This window comes from Sylvia atricapilla, chromosome 9 (assembly GCF_009819655.1).
Source record: "Sylvia atricapilla isolate bSylAtr1 chromosome 9, bSylAtr1.pri, whole genome shotgun sequence".
In the NCBI taxonomy this organism is placed as follows: domain Eukaryota; kingdom Metazoa; phylum Chordata; class Aves; order Passeriformes; family Sylviidae; genus Sylvia; species Sylvia atricapilla.
The window spans coordinates 13,985,800-14,005,419 of NC_089148.1; the positions used below are offsets into that span (position 1 = coordinate 13,985,800).

Genomic DNA, 19,620 nt, shown 5'->3' on the forward strand with positions numbered 1-19,620 from the left:
GCCTACTTGTGGGAAAATTTAATAAATGTAATCATAAATGATCATGCAAAAAGCTTACCAGGATGAGCTAAGCTGTTGGCATTGCTGCTTTGAGAAGGGACCTCCTCTTTCATTTGAGCAGAATATGGACTGCTTAGGGGACAGAAGAGGCACATAGTGCTCTGAGTAACTTTTGCATTGCTGCTCTCGTCTCGGATCTTACCTAGCAGAAATTAAAATAGCCAGAGAGCTCTTTTTACTTCCTCTAACTTCCTGTAGCTTGCAACAGCTCCCTAAGATTCCCAAATTAGTAAGTTTGTCAAAGTACAGTGTGTGCTTCAGTGTTGCCCCTGCCCTACTCTTTCAGTGAAACAGAGAATGCAGAAAAATATTTTCCAGTGCCAGGAAATTCCAGCTGCTGCTTCAGAACAATTTTCTTGCTGCTCTTGAGCTCTTCAAGTATGGTTTCTTTGTTTGGTATTTATTACTGTACATAGGTATTTTTAGCACTTTTTCCCTTGTTGCTAGAGGGTGTTTCTGGCATGGCTGATCATACCAGTTCTCTTCAGAAAAATCCATCTCAAACAACTTGCAGGGCAGTATCGGGAGGTCTTTGGGGTTTGTTGTGTACAAAGCACTACTGTTCCCATTGTAGAGGTGAGATCTGTCTGGGCTTGTCCACTCTGAAAAAGCCTTTAGAAGGCTGGAAATAGCAATCAGGTCAAGTGGAATTGTTTTTATTACTGGAATGAAGTTAACTTTCGGCTGCTGAATTAGGTGTTGCTACCTAGAGCAGTGAAGCCTGTGACATATACAAAGTCAATGCTCAAAATGATGAAATGCCTTCAGAGTTATGCTCAAAGGAAGCTGCTTGCCCTGTGGTACAATTTTAGTGTTGGACTTTGTTTAGAGATCTCTATCTGTTAGAGTGAATAGATAAATGCATACTGAGAAATACAGACTAATACATATTGATGAGCAGGGGGAATATTTTACCTGGGAAGGATTGATTTTTTTTCTTTTTTCCTAATTTATAACTTTGTCAAATTATATAACCACCCTTGCTTCCTTACAAGATAGACCAGTACACTGAGTAGTATGGCTAATCAACAGATGGAAAAATATAACATTTTCAGCTTTAAGATCATCAGTGCCATTTAGGTGTCTTTTAATTAAAGCCACAAAGAGATGATGGAAGAATTACAATCTTTTAAAGACTGACGTAGCCATGTTGTTTTGTGTAATCCTTTTGAAATAACAATGGTACATAATCTCTGTTTGATTACCAGAGTCCAGAAAGAAATCCTGAACTATGCAAGCTGGTTCAAGCAAACCAACCAACTCCCCTCACAAGCCATGAATCTTGACAGTTTCCCACCTTTTCAATTTAATTTTTTTTCATAGAATATTTACAAATTGATGATTAAATGTGAGAGGTGTAATAGAATACTGCTTTTGTCCTTCTTTCTGTAGGTTTTTTTTTCAATGACAACACACTTAAAGCTATTTTGAATTTCCTCAGTTTTCTCACATTGGCCCTCTCTCTGTCCACTGTGTAAGCAGAATAGCAGGGACAAACCCACATGGACTTATTTGATTTGTGTGCATTCACAGATGGATCCAAAGTTGCGTCCTTCATTTGCTGATATTGTCAAAACACTGGAGGAAATGTTAAACCGCCTGAGAAATGAGGACTCAGAGAGAGACAGAAAGTTCTTAAACCTTGATAACAATGAAAGAAAAACAAAAGGTAAGTGTCTGTATTGTACAAACATTGCTGTGTGCTCACAGAAGAGGAGAAAAAGCTTCGTATTTTGAAAACTGGTATTTTGGTTATATATGTTTTATTTGCAGTTTATTAATAATTTTACACAAACTCTGAAAATTATTCTGGAGCAATGCTCTATACTTTGCATTGCAGAATGTCCTTTAGTGAAAAAACCCAGCTAACTGTTTCTTAAAGTGGCTGATAATATTCTGTCCCCAAGATCTTGAGAAGAAATTTAGAGTTCATTTGGGAATGGGTTTGCAAGTCACTAATAGTAAATGAAAATCCATCACCTTTAGATTTGTTGCAGCCATACTTGGTACATATATGTAATTTTTTTGGTGTATGTTACATGTAACATTTAGAGGCTTCTTAAATTCCTTCAGGAGGAAGAGCACAGAAGATGCAAGAGTATTATAAAGTACCTAGAAATACTCTGAAAGACAAGAAAAGATGAGTCCCAGGTGTGCTTGGGAATGTTGGCCTTGGAAGGTTTTCTCTAAAGCTGTCTGGTGCCACCTGGTGTGGGGAGCAAACTCTTGTAGCCTGGGCTGTATTCTCACTTGGGTGTTTTATATTAATACACTTCTGGCATTAGAAACTTAGGAGCACATTAAAAATAGTTTTTTATATTATGTGGATATACAAATATGCAACATATGGACATACCTATTGATGTGTAATATACTTGTAGATTGAAATAATTTTTCTCTATGTCAAACCACATAGAGTTAATGCATGTGGTAGTTCTCCCACACCTGGAAAGCATCTAAAAGAGGTTTGAGTTAAAAAGGAAATCTGTTTGTTTGTTTGTTTAAGGGGTTTTGTTTGTGTTTTTTTTTTTCTTTTGGTGTTTGGTGGGTTTTTTCCTGGCATTCTGCCTTTGGAGTACATGTACAAAATAATTACTTCTCAAAGAAGTGTTAAATGCTGTTCTTTGACTTGCATAGTCTTTCCTATGTGGAATGATTGTAGTCTCAACTGTGGCAGTATTTACAGGAAAAAGTGAAAATCCATATGTGCTTATTCAGGAAATGGTAATCAAAAGAAGCCACCACTTCTTCATACCCATGAACTATTGCTCTAACGAGGCTCTTCAGAGGCACCTTGAGAGCCTGTGACAGAGGCATGTCCCCAAACACTTGGGGAGTTAGCATCTGCCAGTTTCTCATCCTAATCTAGTGATACAGCTTTTATTTATAAATGTGTATGTGTGCAATGGGTGCAAATACACAGGCATACATAGAACTTTTAAACTCCTATTCATTAGGCTCAGACTCATTTATCTCCAATTTTGTACTGGATAATGTACTGAAAGGCTGGGATGGAATGATTTAAAATCTGCATGGAACAGGGAGAGAGACCTTTTTTTTGTCTTAGACATTTCCCATCGGGGTGAAAAAGTCCCAGTTTCTTTGGCAACTATGTTGTGTACTGGTTCTCTTCTGTGGTCAGTAGCACCAACAGACCTTGGGCAATCTCTGCTGGAAGCCAGGATGATAAATCTAGAAACATGCAAATTGTTCTTCTCCAACACCACCCTGTTCCATCTCGGCTGTGGCAGTATACTGGCAGCAAGGAGGTTTGCAGGGGCTCTAAAATACACTGAGGAGAAGAGAATGGTGTGCTTGTGTTTATGCAGGAACTTGAAGGAGCAGACATGTGCTTATGGGACAGTTTGGAATATCAGAAACACAGCTTTTTTTCTTTACAGTTGTCATGAAGGCTCTGTGAGTGAGCAGGTGCACAGCTAATACAGAGCTTCTTTAAGCTAAGAGTGTTTCTCTTTTTCTCCTCAGGATCAATTGACAAAGGACCAGGAGTAAAACGTTTGAGTTCCTTGGATGATAAGATCCCACCCAAGTCACCCCGTCCGCGTCGGAATATCTGGTTGTCACGCAGCCAGTCGGATATCTTCTCCCGCAAACCTTCCAGGAAGATAAACGTGCAGGACCCTTACTACACACCAAGCAAAGGGTTAGGCCGGAAAGTTAATCCCTTCAGTGCCCGGGAGGACCTCAAGGGGGGAAAGATCAAATTCTTTGACATGCCAAGCAAGTCTGTGATTTCCCTCGTGTTTGACTTGCATTCTCCAGAGGCAGGTGGAGGTCTGAAAGCCAGCCAGTCCCAGTTCCGGCAGGCATATAGCACAGACTGGCAAGACCTTTCCCTTCTTCCTGGGAGGAGATGCAGATCACTTCCACTCTCTCCTGAATTACCACACAAGGAGTATGGCCTGTTTGGGGGACTGTCTTCAACTGTTGGCAGATGTGACCCAGCCCAGTTAGGTGCAGAGGTTCGGCAAAAACTCTTGAGTAGCACTAAATATGGTGTGTCAGAGATTCCCCCCTTTCACGCCAAGCCTCACAGACCAGAGTTTCTTCTTGCACCAGGACAAGAAGAGGATATGGACTGTTCAGATGGGCCAGTGGCCCAGGAAGAAAATGGGTTTTGCCCTGTTGAGAACACATGTGGAGATCCAGCATGTGATCAACCGTTAGTGCTGGCCCAGTCTGGGCCACTATCTTACAAAAAGCTCCCAGTTGAGAATTCAGTGAACTCTGAGGGACATGTCTCCCCCCAAGTGTTAGCAGGTTGTCTCCCTTCTGAAGAGATGGAGGTAGAAGATGATCTACTGAAAATTACTCTGTTAGAGTCCACAAAGCCTTTGTTCAGTGTTAGTCCACCCACTGAACTGAAGAGAGAAGCATGGTCCTTCAGGGAGCAGGATGGGGACAGTCCTGCTCTGTTCTCTCAGACCTCCTCCAACATCTCAGCAAGTGGCAGCACAAAGTCAACTTGTGACATATGAAGAGAGGGCTCAAACTGAACGTGTCCTTGAGGGACAGTTGTTCCCAGTTGCTTAAACTATCTTTCTGCAGTGCTGGGCTTCACATTTGAAAGAGACTCAACGGATGGTGGAAGCTGGCTGTCAGACAGCTGCAGTCAGTGTCTGAAGAGACTGATCATTTTATAAAACTTTATTTCAAATTGTGCTTATTCCCTTTACTGATTTGCATTAGGAGGGGGAACTACTCCAGCCAGAATGGCCATGTGGGTCCCACAGTCCTTCCAAGAGGCAGCAGCCAAAGCAGGCACCATATAAACAGTTTGACCTGGATTTCCAGCCTGGGGCATTTTAAGGTCTTAACCTCCAAGTAGAGAAGGAAGAATGACCCTTAGGTTTTCCCCTCTTTCTCTAACTGAACAGCTGCTCTAAGCCACTGCAGAATTTTCATTAACATTCTGCATCAGTGCACGTGAGTTGGAGCCTCTGTTTCAGAAACAGGCACAGAAGTCTTTCCGAGCTATGTTGAGCAGATAGGAATGCTCTCTAGTCCCAGAGCTGCTTTGAATGCTGTTGTAGCATTAAACAAGCTCTTCTTTCAAAAGGAGCAGAAACAAAACCCCTCATGCTGGTCACAATCTGCAGGCTGAGTCACATGACAAGTATTTTGTAATTAACAAGAAGAATCTGTTCCCTGGTGTTTCATTTTCCCTTGGGATTTAGTAATGATGTTTAATACATTTGTGCAGGGAAGCTCGCTTCCTTGTACAGCTCTTTATGTACCTCAGCCCAAATGTGGAGGAAGATTTGCCCAGGGCACAGAGAAGCATATTCCAGGCATGCCATTTTTGGGCTTCTGAAGAAACTGCTCCTGAAAGTACCAGCTGTACTGAGCTTTTGGCAGGGGGTGGGCTCTTATCTCTGAAGAGCTGAGTGGACATCATAATCTGTTTCTGCAGCATAGCTAAATACAGTAGCTACATCACAGTTGACTATTATCACTAAGCTAGAAGGGTCACATTCACCTCTCTCTCCAGTACAACATCCCATCTCACTGATTCCACTGCAGTTATGATGGCTCCTCACTAGCCTGCTTGACAGAGGACAGGGATCTCCTGCTCAGGGGAAGCTGGCAGCAGTGTTGTAGCCACAAGTGCTCCTGAAGAGGACAAGTCACAGGAGGGCTTTGAATTGTCAAACTGAAGAAATTAGCTTGTCCCAAACTGACTTCTTGTTTCCTCTACAGAAAGAAGCTGCTGTCTTTATTTGTTTCTCCTGTCACTGAATAGGATGGGTTGTTTTTTTGTTTTTTTTTTTTTTTTTTTTACATTTACTTCCCTCCACCAGCAGGTATCTGTGAAGGAAGCAGCAGCATGAGCTTTAATGCTGCTTGCTGGAACCAGCATCAGCGATCCCTCCTTTGGATACAACGTATGGGAAAGCTTGTTCTGTGACATTTGTGCAGCATTCTGCCCTTTTCCACTATCATCATCCCAAAACACATGGGATCTTTAAAATTTTATTTTATGGGGTTTTTTTAACCTATATTATCATTCCTAAGTGAGGTAAACATTGCACACCTGCTGAGCAGATGGTGATGCAGCAGAGTCCAGAATTTCATCCAGGTACCTTGCTACACTCTTCCTGCTCTCTTGTAAGGCTGGATATTGTAAGCTAGTCTCTGATGAAAGCCAGACTATTTCTACTCTTCTCCCATCTCAAAGAAAGGATGGATAAAGCCTTAGTTCTTTCTTGGCTGGGATGTGTATCTTTCCTGAGGTGTAGATGGCTATTCTATAAGTTACAGCTCTGATTTCCTCTGGTGAAGTGTGTGTTAACCTGAGCAATTCTCCCTTTGCAGTGGCTGCCATGAATGAAATTAGCAACCCAGTGTTGCTGAGTTATTTAACACAGTCCATGCTAGATTAGGCAGCTGTTGGCAGTTTGAAAGAGAAAATGCCTGTGCTCACTTAGATCACCCCTTCTGGCCCACACCTCTCTGCCTCTTGAAGGTGCTGATCTGTAGAGTAGTCTCTGTCTTCTGTATCATGTCTGCAGAGTGCAGAGCAGCTTGTGTGGCTGCCACTGTGTGTGTAACTTCCTTTGAAAACAGAGAAACACCAGAGCTCAGTTACCTGCCTGGTGCCTGCTCTTTTTTTTTTTTTTTTTTTTTTTTTTTTTTTTTTTTTTTAATCTTTGCTAGTTATATCTTTCAGGAGGGAAACCATCAGCACCATCTTCTGTTGTCACAAGATGCATTTAGGGGTGTGACTTCAGACAAACAAGCAATAATGAGTAATTTACTTTTGGATCACCAGGCTGAGGGAAGCTGTCCAGCAGCCTGGCCGGAGAGCACACGCACACCTCTGGCTGCCCTGGGGCTCCCCTGAGTGAGCCCTGGCTGTCAGTGCTGACACCTCATCATGAAGCCTGTTGCCCTCTCTGACACTGACTGCAAAGCTTGAGCAGTCAGGCTTGGGGTACCCCCAGGGCACCCATTGCAGTGACCTCACTGTTCACTTACACCGCTGTCTTTATGGTTCCCTGCCCTGAACAGCTCTTACAAAGCAGCACAGCTAAAAATTTATTTTCTTAAATGTCCGCTCTAAGCACAACCAATTGACATGCATTGGGCACAACTAACAACTTTTCTGGCTCTTTGTACTGAGGTGGAGATGTCAGAAACAGAAGTGGCAAGGACTGCAGCTCAGGCCTTTCCTGGATTGGTCTGCATGGGAAGAGGCATGTGTATGAAACTGGAGTAAAAGGTCGTTTTGAAAATAGCAGAGTGGTTGCTGAAACCCAGTGTTTCCAAGGATGCAGCTGGAAGACACTACATCTCATCCCTTTGGCTGCATAAAGCTGAATCTAGGCTGCACCTAGTAACTCCTAGGTTTTGTGCTTACTGAGGTTGCTTTTCTACAGAGGGCCATTTTTTGACAGCTGCTGATAAACATGAATTTGAACATGTGGTCAGCAAAGTCCTTCTTTTATAGTGATGTGACAAAGTTTTATCGTGATTGGATTTTACCGTGATTTTGACTTTACAGGAGCAGTTCTTGCTCTTTTAAAGTACTTTCTACACATTGCTACACATCTCCCTGAAGAGATCAAAGATGTTTTTAATTTACTTTAAATCTATGTTGAGTTCCTTTAAATGTCTGTTATAAGCTATTTTTGTTGTGGTTGCAGGTTGATAAAATGCAGCCCAGAGAATGCATGTGAATTGCTGCCCCTCAAAAGCAGCACAGCCAAGGGGCTGTAGCAGACTTGTACTTGTTGGAGAGGCATTGATGTATTATGTGTAACAGAACATTGGTATTTTTTGCCAGTACAGCTAAAGACACTTGAATAATTCCTGTTTGCACTTAATGCTATTGTTTATATTGCATGTCACTACATTTCTATGCAAAACAAATAACTTTTTTGGGAGAAGGGGCAGCCAGATATTTGATTAAGTATAAAGATCTTTGCAAGATGATCTATTTTCGTATTTATGAAGGAGTTTTACGTCTTAATATTTTGCAGTCTGTAAATAGCTGAACTTGTAATTAAAGGCTTAGGAAGAAGTTTGTAGCCTGTGTATAATAGTAAGTTAACACTGCCAGAAAAAAATTCTTTGCAAAACAACTTTTCTAATATTGCGGATATTTATGAATATGTAAAGAAAGCACGTCTTGTTTTTATGTTGATTGACTTTCTGACTTTTTTGAACTATAGAAATGGTGTATGTTTTATTGGAACTGCAATAAGAAGTAACCAAAGATGAATCCACTTAAATATTTTCATAATTTTTTTCTTGGTCAGGTTTTGTAAACTTTCCCAACTTGCTTTCAAAATAAAACTGAAATCAAGGCCTGAGTCTTGTGATTAAGAGGACAACTGCTTTAAGTTAAAAAAGCTGGCTCGAATGATTACTTAAAATACAAATGCCATTAATAGCTGGCTTGAGATTGTATTTGCTATTACTCAGTGCTGAGTTATACCCAAGGAAAACTGTCATCCTCAGTAAGTGTTATTTCTCTCCTGCATCTCAGTGAAGAGTTACACTATTAAATCCATGCGACTCAAGGATTTCTTTTCTGCTCTGTAGTACAGTGCTCTGAAGAGTAGACCATATCGTGTGACCTACCAGATAAGAAGGCTTTTGGTAACAGCCTGCAGGGCACTTGCCATGGTGGCTACTCTGTTCTTGCCCTAAATAGCTTCAGTAGCATGGGAAGCCGTGCAGTTTCTCAGGATCACATATCTGGCTCTCAGCCCCACTGCCTCTCCCCTTGGAACAAGTCTGAAGACCTGCTGTGGCTTGGTTCTGCATGCAGTTAGCTGGCACTAGAATCAGATGGCCCATTTGGAGGAACATTCTCCTTCCCTTCTCTCCTGTAGGGGCAAAGGTGTCATCTGTGCATGCTCTAACCAAAGGTGCATTTCTCCCCCTTCAGCCTCATCCCTGCCTTCACATCCCAGCATGCCACTAAGGAACACAGGCAACTCCAACTGAAAGCAATTTAATCAGTCAGGTGTTAAAACAGAAACAAGAATATGAAACCTGTTCCCTTTTTGGCGAGTTCTTGATGGAAGAAAGAACTTCAAAACTTGGAGGAGAAAAAAAAGCACAGTTTAATGAGGAGTTCTGTAGCTCTATGCACTGTCCCAGGCCAACTTTATCTTCTCGCTGTGAGCTTTGGAAGACTTAGAAAACAAGCTCTTCACTATCTGAAGTGGCACTGATTTCCCACTGAGATACAGTTTATTATGGCAGTCTGGCAACCAGGGCCCTGTTCCAGTGTCTGTGTTTTTCCTTTGTTTGAGCATCCAGACATAAGCCATGATATAGCCAGTCATGAATGCATCAAAGCCAGCTCGGTGTGTGCCCCCCTGTGAAGGAGGGCCATGGGTCTCCTTTGCCCTTCCTGCAGCACCTGCTGCTTCAGTCTCAGGGCTGGATGGGTGACTGGCTGAGCCCAACCCAGTGGGAACCTTTGACTTCCCTTCCATTTGGTCACTGTCAAAGGCATTTCCCTTGGCAGAAGGGCTCTGGGCAGCTGCTCCCTGGTCAGTTCTTTCAGTGCTCCCCCGATTCTCCTCCCATTGTGTGCTGGTGTCGGAGCTGACCTCTGTTTCCATGTCCATGGAGATCTCCAGTGGCCTGCCCTCCCCGTTAGGTGTAATCTCTGCCAGCTCTGTAGAAGCTGCAGGCTCATAGCAGCTCTGCTTCTGTGGCGGTCCTTCCTCCCCGTTCTGGGCTTGCTCCATGTTTTCCCCTGAGCTTTCCTGCTGGAATGCTGCTGCAAGCGCTTTCATGTTCTTCCGATGCCTCCATTTGTGCTTCCGTTTCTTTCGCTTCTCCCAAAGCTTGTCGTCCTCATCAATGATGAGGTCGATGTTATGAGAATGTGGACACTTCACCCCTTTTGGACACCACCCATAGGCCTAGAGAGAGAGAGAGGTTGGTCTGCAGCTGCCTCCATCTTACTGGCTAGAGCAGCAATCACCATAAGGTGGAGTGGAGCTAATTATTCCCTTCCACTGAGAGCTTGTGAGGCTGGAGCAGGAAGTGTCCACTCACAGCCCCCTAGCACACAAGAAAGGTGCTGACACACTGTACTGGGTGCAGCACACAGCATGAGGAGAGGCTAAGGAAGGTGGATTTGTTCTACCTGGAAAAGACAAGGCTAAGGGGAGGAGGATATCTAGTTGGTGTCTGCAGGTACCTACTGCAGAGGTCATGGACAAGATGGAGCTAAACTCTTAAGAGGGCACAGGGAAAGGGGACCTGGTAACAGTCACGGGAAATTACGACTAGAGATGTAGGAAAACATTTTTCACTTAATGGTCAAGCACAGGGCTATGGACCTGGAATTGTTTTTTAATGTCTGTCCTTACACAGTTACAAAATTTACCAAACAAGGCTTTGAGCGAAACTGAGGTGATGGTTGGATGAGAAACTTCCAGAGATTTCCCCAACCTCTGTTCTGTGACAGAATGTGTAACATCTGGAAGAGCTCCTTTTCTCCATAAAGCCAGTTATGATCTAATCAGATGGGCTCTTTGCTGCTGTAGCTGCACCAGGACAAGCTGTTGTGGATCACCCCTGTGCTACAGTGCCACAAGCTGCACACAGGTAATATTTTTTTATATCTAATGAAGATAAAGGCAAGAGTTCAGGTAGCACTTTCATCTTGTAGGAGAAGCCAAACTAAGGCAGAACTTGCAGCTTCCCCCCAAAGTTACACCAAGGGATACTGTAACTCATACTGCCCCACTGTTGAGGGCCATCGTCTCCCTGTTGGAATCTTCCTAATGAAGCCTGTAGGATTCCTCACCTCCAAGCAGAGCCCACTATTGCCCTGTCTGTTATGAAGCCACTTGAAGCTTGAAAATGTTCCTTGTACTATGAAGCAGGTGAGGGAAGTTCCCGTTCCTACAACTTCTGCCCCTTTCCACGGAGCCAGGAAGGAAGCAGGGATTTGCATTACTTACCGAAAACTTCTCACAGACAGGCACCTTATTCCCCCCAGCAGCACTGTGGCTTTCTTCTTGCAGAGAGCAGCAGCGGTAGTCGATGTAGCGGGACATGTCAGCAGGGTAATGGCAGAACTCCACCGTGAGGTGCTGCCCACTGGAGTCCCTCAGCTTGCAGTTCTCTCGCTTGCTGGAACAAGAGGAGCACACAGTTATTGTGGGACTGGAACAGGGCACGGAGCAAACAGTGCTCTCCACCAGCTCTCAACCCCATGAGTTTCCTGCTCTTGAGCTCCAGCCCCAGATGCTGGAAAGAAATTCAGTCCCTGGAGAGTAGCTTAAGTAAGTAGTTTTTCCATGCTGATTCAAAGGTAGTTTTTTCTTATGCTGAAATAGAGGAAAGGAAAACAGCATCTCTGGTAAAATTACAAGAGAAAGGGAGGCATAGTGGGGGTTTTTTTAAGTATAAAGGGCACTAAGATATGTGTTTGTCTTCATAATGCTAAAGGACAAGGAAAAGATGCCCCAAAATTAGGTACTGTGCAGACCATTCAGCAGTCACCTTCCAGGCAAGTTGAACCTGGGCAATGCAGGCAACAAGGAAAGGGCTTTCATTTAATGAAAAAAAAACCGATTCTTGTTTTGTCCCAAGAGCTGGTTAAAAGGCTGAAAACCTTTGGAAAGCTCTACCTAATGAGAACTTGGGTTAAAACATTTAAGACGTCAGCTTAAAAAGGGTTTTTTTATCTTGTCAAAACAAAGTACTCTCGTGTTTTGAGAACGGCCATCTTGAATGTTTTCAGACCTATCAAAGTGGCATTTCCTGAGATAAAACAGTCGCTAAAAATACCGTTTCTCCTCAAAACAGAGCATGACTTGAGCTTTATGGCAATCCCAGGGGCTTTATCACTGCCAGGGGTTTGTTTAGATTGTGTGAGGCTGGCAGAATGTGGGGCCAGACTGCAAAGCACAGATGTGTGTCCTAAACAAGAGCACAACCCTTGCTTGGAAGGAAGTGATGGGCGTCAGAGTGGGCCATGGGCATCTCATGTGCAGGACATGTGACAGAGCTGGTCAGCATCAAGGAGTGCAGGGAGCACCCACCCTTTAACTGCAGTGTCCCTCACAAAACAGAATTATAACTAGCAGAACCTGCAGGACAGACCTGGTTTCTTTTCTGTGTGAGTTCCTGCCATGACCCTGTGGCACTGCTGGACCAGAACCAGACAGTGACCCAGTTAGATCTCAGATCAGGCCACTGTGGTCAATCTTCTACTGGCATCAGTTCTGAAGTTCTCCTTCAGCTGCTGCCCGCTGAACAGGTAAGGTCTATTAAAAAACAAACCCATTCTAGAAACAGAGAAAACACAGGGCAGAGTCACCTGAAAAGCACTTTCAGTCAGTGGGACAGTGAAAGGATACAGCCCCCTTGCATGGAAAAACAAACACACATTGACTTTCCCTTTGCCTTTCCTCCTGTAAGCTCTGAGTACCGGTGTCCTGCTCACCATTTCTTGTAGGCGTACTCCAAGTAGGACGCTACAAAGCGAGTCTCAAACTCCGAGGCATATTTGGTGTCGTATATTCCCGCTGGGAACATCTCAGAGAGGTCGGCGGTGAAGGTGCCGAGGCTGTCCGGGAGGTGAGCGTAGAAACACTGGTACAGGAAGACCAGGTCAATCAGGCCGTTATGGAGAATGAGCGGCTTCTTCGCCCGGATGAGCTCCAGGAAAAGCGTCCGAACGCTCAGGCTCTGGCTCTCGTTGCCCTGCGTGAGGAAGGATCAGTCAGTGAGCCTCAGACACCCTGACTGGCTGCCACCCTGGAGAGCCCTCAGAGCCCACAGCAGCAGGGTGCTGCTCACAGCTATGACTTACTCTGAACAAAGCAAACATTTGAAAAAGCAACTGTAACAAGTGGGTTTAAAGCAGCAGGGAGGTGAAAGAAATAATGCTGCATGTGAGAACCCAGCGTGTGCCTACCTTCACGCAAGAGCAGGGGAAGGCAGCACACTCTCAGAAGCCTGGAGCAGAGCAGGCTGAGGTGTCTGAAAGGGAATGGGTTTGTACCTTGTCGTTGCCCTTGTGGTAAGGGATCCCCTGGGAATACTGCTTGTTGAAGTCGAAGCCATGCTGCACTAGGAACTGCACTGACTGGGGCTCGACCACATAATCCTCGGTGCAGAGCAGCGTGAGGTTGTAGACCTGGCAGAGGTACGTGTTCTCGGACTACACAAGGAGAGCATGCAAAGAACCCAGGGACATCTGTCAGAGAGAGCTGCCGAAACAGCCGGGAAAATTCCACGGGGGAATTCCATCTCCCAGCGCGTCCCCGTTCCCCGGGACAGACCAAGAGAAAACGGTCGCACCACGGCTCGTGCACGCACCTTCTCGGGGAGCTGCTTGAAACAGGCGACGCCGAGGGACAGAACAGAGCGTGTCCTGGCGGCGCTGCAGACAGCCTTGTACCGCTCCTCGATGCACCTGGCGGTGGGAGAACGGGCTGTGACGGCTCCGGCCTCCCCGGGGAGAGGGCACCGCGCAGCCGGTACAGACAGACGCACCCCCCCGCCCCACCGGGCACTCACGGGCTCAGCAGCGACTTTCTGGCGCCGAGGCCGCTCAGCTCCTGCGGGGAGACAGACACCGTCAGCAGCCTCTCGGGACCGGCAGCGCCCCGCCCCGCCACCGGCCCCACCCCGGCTCACCGTGTCCACGGCCACGAAGGTGGCGGAGCGCAGCGCCAGCACCATGGACGGCCACAGCTCCGCCAGGTTGTCGCTCTGCACGTCCACCACCGGCACCCGCGCCGGACCCGCCATGGCCGCGCCCGCACGGGGCCTCCGCCGCCCTGCCTGCCCCTCGCCTGCCCGCCGCGGGCTCCGCACGCCTCGCCCGGTCCGCGCCCAGCGCTGCCCGCTCTCGCTGCCGGCCCGGCTCCTTCCGGCCCCGGTGGGATTTTTTTACCGTTCCCAAAATCAATTTTCAACCGAAATTTGGCATTAAGTCAACAGGCTCTTAGCTAGGGCAGCTCCTTTAGGTCCTTACGGAGCGGCCGCTCGGACCGGCGGGAAAAGGGGCTGGCTCCTTTTGCTCCCGGCTTGCTGATTGGCTCCAGCGCGCCGGGAGGCCCCGCGCCTCCTCCCTGCGATCCGGGGGTGGGCGGGTACGAGCCCTCTCCACACCCCTCCCTTCGATTGGCTGGCGGGCGAGCGGTGGGCGGAGCCCCTGCTCTGATTGGCCCTCGCGCGGGGATGGGGCAGGAAACGTTTTCCCGGGAAAACGCGCGGCGGCGGGAGCGGCTGCGCCATGAGACCCGCGCGGGCCCGGGCGGCGGCGGCGGCCGGGACGCTCCGGAGGAGCGGCGGGAGCGCGGCCCCGCCCCAGGAGCGGGGCAGGAAGCGCGCGTCGCGCCGCGGAGGTGCCCGGTAGCGGGAGGGCTGGGGGAGTGTGAGGTGTTCTCTCCGGGGCACGGACAGCCAGCCCGGGCGGTCTCCGGTGCTTGCTGGGTCCTCGTAGAGCCCGGTACTCGGTGCGCGTCCACCAAGCAGCCACTCAGTCGGGCTCCCGCCTCTGCTGCGGTTGAGCTCCGCAGCCGTTCGCCGTCTCCCACCGTGCGCTGACCTCGCGCCGCTCTCCTGTCAGGGACCCCGGCTGCAGCGCCCGCCTCACCGCCCGCCCGGCATCTCTTCAGCGACCCGGCTGAGGTCGAGGCCCTGCGCGGGAATCTGCTCGCCTGGTACGACCGATGCAAGCGGGACCTTCCCTGGAGGGCACTGGTAAGGGGAGACGTCGGAAAGCGGGGATGGGAAACTACTTATTCTGCCTTAAGGGAACCTGGCTGAAGTGACCATGGTTTTTCCCTACGTCATGCATCCCTACCTGCATGGAAGTGCTCCCAGCTAGTCGTGGCTGTTTTGTGGTGGGTGGTCTGGAGCCAGTCCCTAGGTATGAAGAGTAAAAGCAGGGCACGCTTCTCAAATATAACCTTGGAGAGGAGTACTCATCTCCGGCAAGGTTAGTCTAGCTGTGTTTTAATCCTGTATTGTTCCTACTTTTATGATACCCTGTAGCAGCGAGTGTTACATGGAGAAGGTTTCCCATATATTTGTTTTAAGCCTGCTGGACCTTTTTTTTAGAGCTCCTGCCTGTTCTGTGCTCAGCCTGGCAGCAGTGGCTCGAGAGTCATTGTGGTGCTGAGGGTGGGCATCAGCTTTACAGCAATGTCTGAATGGTGGGAACTGCACAGCCCCTCTGTGGCATTTACATCTGCCTCAAATTGCTTCCTATGCAGGCAGGCTCAGGTATGGGCCAGTTCTCTGGAGGATTTTGAACCTCATAAGTAACTCTCCATGTGAGATTTCATCAGCAAGAAGATGCTTTGGCTGTCACTTGATTAACACAAATTTAGAGCTTCTAAGTGCTTGAGGCAAATATATATATTCTTTTAATTTTAGATTGCAGTGTTTGAAACACACCTTGGATTTTTTTATTTTACACACCGGTCCCCTCTGTGTCAGCTTGTTTCTCACACTTCATCTTCTTCCCCTTCCAGGCAGTGACAGAGCCAGATGCTGACAGACGGGGATATGCAGGTGAGGAGCAGAACTGGCATTGTGAGGTGTGGCTTTGGGTGCTATCCCTGGAGTAAGTTGTCTGAAGTGGCCACAAGAGCCATTGATTGCCTTTGCAAGGCGCTGGGAGGTTGGAGAACCCACCTTGGGCCTGGGGGAGCTCCTGTGGGGCAGCATGTGGGGAAGGTGAGGGGTGTCCCACGAGTTGGATGCTGTGCAGGGTTTGTAGCCAGTGCTAATGAGGTCACAGCACGAGGTGTAGGTGGCGTTGGTGCCTCTGCTCTGACCCCTGCCTTGCTCCCTGCAGTGTGGGTGTCCGAAATCATGCTCCAGCAGACACAGGTGGCTACAGTGATTGACTACTACAACCGCTGGATGCAGGTGACTGCTGCTTACAGAGTCCTGTGCCCACAGGCTGCCCCTTTTGGAGACCTCGTCCACTGCCTGTGGCAGGTCCCCAGTGGCAAAACACAACTCTGCTTGTCCCTGACTTGTCCCCTTCCCTCTGTCTCACAGAAGTGGCCGACACTGCAGGCTCTGGCACAGGCATCGCTGGAGGTGAGCGTCGCTAGGACCGGGTGCTCTCCCTGGCCTGTGACTCTCCATTAACACCATGCTGTGTCTCTTGGAGCAGGAGGTGAACGAGCTGTGGGCTGGGCTTGGCTACTACTCCAGAGGGAAGCGTCTGCAGGAAGCAGCAAGGAAGGTGCTGGAGTGGGGGGGAAGGGGCGTTTCTAAACCCCTCTGTTTGTGCTGGGCAGGTGCTGGCTCACATCTGCCCTGCCTCGCTGGGGCTGTGCTGCTGGCACGGGGCTGCACAGGCTGGGATCCCATCTTCCCCTGGGCAAAATGGGTTACCTGCACACCCAGCTGCTTCCCTGAGCTCAGCCCCTTCCCTGCCAGGTGGTGTCTGAGCTGGCTGGCCGTATGCCCAGGACTGCTGAGGACCTGCAGAAGCTGCTGCCAGGTGTGGGCCGATACACGGCGGGAGCCATCGCGTCCATCTCGTACGGACAGGTAAGGGCTGGCATCAGCGGACATGTCTCCCCCTCTGCTGCCCAGCCCCACTCCTGACAGGGTCCTGCTGCTGGGTCTCACAAGCCAAGGGCTCCTCAGGGTTGTGCTTGGCTCTCCCCCAACTTTGGGATGCATCTCAGCCCCCACCCAGCCTGGCCTGTGGGTTGGCCTTGTGCGTGTCCCTCTCCATCCTGGGAGCATCCCAGCTCCCTTCTCTGTGCGGAGCACATCCTAGCATGGTAATCCCAGCTCCTGGTCCCAGGCTACGGGGGTTGTGGATGGGAATGTGATCCGGGTCCTGTGCCGCCTGCGATGCATCGGTGCCGACTCCAGCAGCCCGGCTGTCATCGACAGGCTCTGGTAAGGGAATGCTCTGTCTGTTTGGAGCTGTGCTGATCATGGCTAAAGGCAGGATCACTCAGGAGCCTTGGGGAGCTGAGCCTATGAAGGGAGAAAGGCGAAGGGTGTGGGAACTCTTGGGAAGTTGGTGCTGCTGGGAGCAGTGGTGAAAGGAGCTGCATTGCCTGTGCCTACCTAGGAGCAGCCCCCCTGACAGGCTGGAGGCAGGCGAAGATCCCGGGATGCTCTCCCCAGAGATCCCTGTGCCTCTCACTACCACTTCTCCAGGGATATGGCCAATGTTCTGGTGGACAGAAGTCGCCCAGGGGATTTTAACCAAGCCTTGATGGAGCTGGGGGCAACCGTGTGTGTGCCCAAGGCCCCACTGTGCGGGGAGTGCCCAGTGAAGCAGCACTGCCAAGCATGGCGCAGAGTAAGTGTGGCCACAGGAGGTGGCCCTGAGGGTTTACCATGCCTGGGGACAAGGTGGGCTGGTGGATGAGCCTGTCCTCATTTCTGTCCCCCCTTGCAGGTGGAGAAGGAGCTGGCCTTTGCTTCTCAGAAGCTGTTTGGAAAACCCTCCCCAGTGCCTGATGTTGAGGATTACTGTAAGCATGTGGGAAGATCCCTGTTGTAGTGGTGGGTCTGAGCCCTGCAGCAACTGTTACATTGGTGTTTGCAGGTGTTGGGGACTGTCCCCTGTGCCCCCCAGCCACGGAGCCATGGGACAGCAGCCTGGGGGTGACCAACTTTCCCCGGAAAGCAGCAAAGAAGCCGCCGCGTGTGATGCGAACGGCCACGTGTGTGCTGGAGCGGAGGGGCTGCCACGGGGCCTCAGAATACCTCATTGTGCAGAGACCTAGCTCGGGTAATGCGGCCGGGAATGAGGGGCATGAAGGCACCACACAGCCCCTTCCCACCTGCATAAGGGATAGAAGGAGAGGCATTTGTTGCTGGAGTAGGGAAAGGACCCCTTTGGGGCTGTGATGAGGCTCAGTGTTCCTGAATGTGTCCCTTCCTGTCTCACATCTGTCATGCCTCCTTCCCAGGTCTCCTGGCTGGACTCTGGGAGTTCCCAAGTCTCCCACTGGCTCAAGATCTGCAGGAGAAGGAGAGGGAGGAGCTGGCTCATCACCTCCAGGCCTGGATGGGGCGGCCTGTGGCAGCAAAAGGCCTGCAGTTTATTGGAGAGGTGAGCCTGGAGCTGGAGGGATGCAGTGTGAGTTGAGTCCCCTGTGCTCAGCCACGGGGACGTAGCACACAGAAGAAGGGTCTCCCCCACTATCACCCCTCCCAAGCTCTGTCCCACTCCTCAGGGCCCTGGCAGCCTCAGTGTACTTTGCATTTCCAGCCAGCTGCCCATCTCATGTGTCTTTCCATCCCCTCAAAGGTCGTCCACATCTTCTCCCACATCCACCAGACATATGTGGTCTACTCCCTGCGCCTGGATGGGGATGTGACCCTGGACCCTGCCTTGTCCCCGTCACGCTGGGTGACAGAGGATGAATTCCATGCCTCAGCCGTGTCCACAGCCATGAAGAAGGTAAGGGGGCACTTAGGCCTTTCCTCCCTTCCCTCAGTTATCTTGGGAAAACCCCTGGTGGTATCCCCTCAGCTTCTCTGGGCTGTCCCAGCTCCAGGACCCTGTTGCTCTTCAGCTCTGGGCTCTCTTTTCTTTCTTCAGGTGCTGAAAGCTCACGAGAAGCAGCGCAGGAAGGAGAGCAGCCCTGTCAAGGTGAGCAGTGCTCCAGGGTGCCTGGAGCCTCAGTGCTTTGGGACAGCCACTGCTGTGCTGTGCTGAATGCCCCCCGGGATTTGGGATCAGGCCAAGGAGCATTCCCAGCCTGTGGCAGGGGAACTTGCCTGACTGGCACTGCCTCTGGGTGTCCCCTTACCCCTAGGGGGAATCCCTGGAGACCATGGAGGCCCTTGGGGTCTGGTTGATTCCTGCTGTGTCTCCGGCAGGGCTCCAAGAGGAAGCGGGGGGCAAAAGCACAGGGAGCAGGCAGCACCTGCCCTGGGACACAGCTCTCCCTCCGCGCCTTCCTCCGGGCACCGACTGCCCCATGAGGGCACTGACCTTCCTCTTGTGAGACACCAGAGCCCCTCGCTGGGGTGACTCCTGCCCCGGGGGTGGCAATGGTGTCCCTGTGCTGTAGCAAGCTCAGGACACAACACTATCGTGGTCTCTCACTCTTCCTTTCCACTGCCTCCCCTATGGACATTGTGCCTGGATGTGGCCACTGGTCCTGGATTAATCCTGGAGCAAGACTTGCCCTCCTTCCTTGGCTGGAGCCTTCCTGGGGCTGTTCAGCCCCATATGGCACCACTTTGGCACTGTGGACTCAGGGCAGCAGGGATTTCTCTCCAGCAGTAGGAAAGGCTGTGGCCACGTTGCTCCTGCAGCCCTGTCCCCTGCCTGCATCTCATCCACCAGCGAGTGACTGGGGATGCTGCTGTACCCTCGTTTTTACTGGACCTGAAAATAAATCTCAAGTGTGTGGGGTTTTTTAAGTGACTGTCTCTGTTGCACTGTGCTAAGCTGGGCAGCCCGTGGTGGAATGTTATTATGGCCAACAGGATCCTCAGATCTGGGCAGGGAGAGCAGGGAATTCTTTATTAATGCACCAAATAGCCCCTTGGCTGAGCATTAACTGCTGGTGATCCCAAATAAGGCACCCAGAGCACCCC

General features: G+C 49.5%; 3 protein-coding genes across 5 annotated transcripts in view; 2 read left to right on the plus strand and 1 right to left on the minus strand.

The window, feature by feature from the left end:
- TESK2 (testis associated actin remodelling kinase 2) overlaps positions 1-8,396 on the plus strand; it is a 108,073-nt gene extending 99,677 nt beyond the window's left edge. For both annotated transcript variants that reach the window (XM_066324961.1, XM_066324960.1), the window contains exons 10-11: positions 1,594-1,729; positions 3,547-8,396. In XM_066324961.1, the coding sequence (XP_066181058.1) occupies positions 1,594-1,729; positions 3,547-4,559 (1,149 nt within the window). In that variant the 3' untranslated portion in view covers positions 4,560-8,396. The remainder of the gene's footprint in view (positions 1-1,593; positions 1,730-3,546) is intronic.
- A 631-nt stretch (positions 8,397-9,027) lies between these two features.
- Positions 9,028-14,040, minus strand: TOE1 (target of EGR1, exonuclease). Its single transcript, XM_066324963.1, has 7 exons — positions 13,708-14,040; positions 13,588-13,628; positions 13,387-13,483; positions 13,070-13,228; positions 12,509-12,768; positions 11,019-11,190; positions 9,028-9,968 (listed from the first exon to the last, which is right to left on the minus strand). Exons 1-7 carry the CDS (start codon positions 13,819-13,821, stop codon positions 9,177-9,179), a joined length of 1,635 nt encoding a protein of 544 aa, XP_066181060.1. The 5' UTR covers positions 13,822-14,040; the 3' UTR covers positions 9,028-9,176.
- Positions 14,041-14,280: 240 nt separating this feature from the next.
- MUTYH (mutY DNA glycosylase) lies at positions 14,281-19,443 on the plus strand. 2 transcript variants are annotated; one of them, XM_066324974.1, is made up of 15 exons: positions 14,281-14,420; positions 14,645-14,778; positions 15,555-15,594; positions 15,881-15,954; positions 16,090-16,131; positions 16,208-16,279; positions 16,477-16,590; positions 16,853-16,950; positions 17,218-17,362; positions 17,462-17,537; positions 17,612-17,797; positions 17,979-18,121; positions 18,320-18,472; positions 18,614-18,664; positions 18,895-19,443. In XM_066324974.1, exons 1-15 carry the CDS (start codon positions 14,309-14,311, stop codon positions 18,997-18,999), a joined length of 1,545 nt encoding a protein of 514 aa, XP_066181071.1. In that variant the 5' UTR covers positions 14,281-14,308; the 3' UTR covers positions 19,000-19,443. The 2 variants fall into 2 exon arrangements, with proteins under 2 accessions (XP_066181071.1, XP_066181073.1); XM_066324976.1 differs by lacking the exons at positions 14,281-14,420; positions 14,645-14,778 and adding an exon at positions 14,891-15,016.
- Positions 19,444-19,620: the final 177 nt, after the last annotated feature.